This window comes from Penaeus monodon, chromosome 22, assembly GCF_015228065.2.
Source record: "Penaeus monodon isolate SGIC_2016 chromosome 22, NSTDA_Pmon_1, whole genome shotgun sequence".
NCBI classification, from domain to species: Eukaryota; Metazoa; Arthropoda; class Malacostraca; order Decapoda; family Penaeidae; genus Penaeus; species Penaeus monodon.
In genome coordinates, this window is record NC_051407.1 from 19,975,838 (window position 1) to 19,977,932 (window position 2,095).

At 34.6% G+C, this 2,095-nt stretch overlaps 1 protein-coding gene across 8 annotated transcripts in view; it reads right to left on the reverse strand.

Moving 5' to 3' along the window:
• The window catches only part of LOC119586978 (required for meiotic nuclear division protein 1 homolog), an 11,528-nt gene that overhangs the window by 7,085 nt on the left and 2,348 nt on the right, over window positions 1–2,095 (reverse strand). For 4 of the 8 annotated variants that reach the window (XM_037935716.1, XM_037935718.1, XM_037935714.1 and 1 more), the window contains 2 exons: window positions 879–1,416; window positions 546–653 (listed from right to left, as the gene is read on the reverse strand). In XM_037935716.1, coding sequence (XP_037791644.1) covers window positions 546–653; window positions 879–1,400 — 630 coding nt within the window. In that variant the 5' untranslated portion in view covers window positions 1,401–1,416. The remainder of the gene's footprint in view (window positions 1–545; window positions 654–878; window positions 1,417–2,095) is intronic. The other 4 variants (XM_037935720.1, XM_037935717.1, XM_037935721.1 and 1 more) reach the window with 1 other exon arrangement.

The window sequence follows — 2,095 nt, forward strand, 5'->3', positions numbered from 1 at the left end:
GGTACATACCCATCCTTTTATTTATTTAAGTCTACTTATCTATCTCTCCATATGCATGCATTATACTCCAACACAAACTACATTACTGGAAGCCTCACTAAATATTCATAAAAAGGCTTTATAATAAAAATTGCTCAACACAGACATATTTACTTGACTGAAGACTCATTAAAGAACATGCAAATATTATCAAAACAAAAGTACATTTTCATCACACATCTGTAATCATGCATTCCCTTGGCACAAGCACAGTATGAAATTGAACATCCAAATCTGGTAATTATAAGTTGAGGAATACAGATCGCCTTACATCAAGAGAACGATGAAAATAACCAAAGTAGCAAATACCAAACTTAATCAATGAAATTAGTTTCTTTTTGTCTGACATGGGATTCTTTTACTAAAATTTTCATATTATGTATCCTATATCTTCAAATTCAAATAGATTTAACTCCAATTTCATTCTACTCTAGACACATATCAAACCAACGGACTCTAAATATAGAGTTAATCAAACTAAAAATAAATGTACATTCTAAGCTTACTCGAGGTGGCGGTCTGTGAACTTGGACTTCGGGTAGAGAAAAGTCGGGATCAAAAGTAAGGAACTTGTGCCGTGCCAAGGGAGCAAAGCCTGCTACTGTCTCCTGAGCCTGGAACACATAGGCAAACCCATCACTTGTACTTACACATTCAAACTATTACTATTGTACAAGAGTCCTTTTCTGAATAGCTCATCTTTCTCATTGCAATTCATGGTTATCTTCAATTAATCAGAAAAAAAAGCTCTCATTGTCACTATCCCAACACTTATTCATGTTTTATTTAACAATTCTCTTTACTAATTCAACTGTTATAAAAATCATCAAAAGCAATACCTCATCAGAGTCTGTGGAAGCCTGCTTCTTCTTCCGCTGCACTCTTTTCTTTGCTTGTAATGAAGATATTCGATTGTGGATGCTAGAGAAGTCATTTCTACCTAGTATTATGTTTCTAGTAGCCTGTGATGTGCCACTTAATAAAGTGACATTACTACTGACTATTTGACTCAACACATTAGGTTTTTGACTAAGTGGCATTCCACTATTACCCCTATACTTCATAGCTGCACCATTAACTAAAGTCTGTGATAACTGGGAATTAACAAGAGGTCTTCTCTTGGCAAATGAGTCACTGAAAACTTGTTTCCCTCCCTGGTGGCAGCTTACATGATATTGTGACACAAAAAAACAGTTATTCCCTATATTTCTATATGCTGATGATAGCAACCTCCCTACAGTCATGCTAATGCCATGATAGTAATTTTGCTGCAGATTAGTCCAAGTATGTCTGAGTCTTTGATGAACTGGTATTACATCTGACAAGAGCTGTCGTCCAACTGTCAGTGTTCTACACGCCATTTCACAAGGGATATGCCTGAAAAATAAACAAAAGTAATCCAATTAATGAAATCAACTTCATTAAAGTAAAGAATGATAGTGTCAATGACTGTGACAATGGCTCTGATATAATAACATGGGGATATTTATGATTATATCTGAAGAGGAACTCACTTGACAACGTATGCAATAAGGTGGATAGTTCCTTTCCATCCTGACTGACCACACTTGATGCCAGTACTTTGCTGAGTCAACTGGGAAGGGCTGTACAGGCCTAAACTAAAGTCCTTGCAATTGCAAAATTTGTGCTCTACCACTGAGCCTATGCAACATTTATGACACTGACATATGTATACTATAAACCCACTTCGCAACAGTGACTAGCAGCTGACCAAATAATCTTATGGAACATACTTTCATACTTTTAAATTCATATTCTTTTACTTGTACATAAGATAAATGACTATATTTTCATAAGTAGTGACCCTTAGTTAAATTACTTAAAAAATATCTAAAAAAATTAAAATATTACCTTAATCTTACATTTCAAACTAAGCTTGTTTCTATTCTTAGATCACATGATCAGGTTGAAATAACTTGTCTATGATCCTTTTTATTGAATACAGAAATTTCCAAAAAATACTCTTACTTGCGTGTACATGACTGTGCCTAAGGAGTGACATGACTTTTGTGACTTCAGCACAAATAAAATTCTT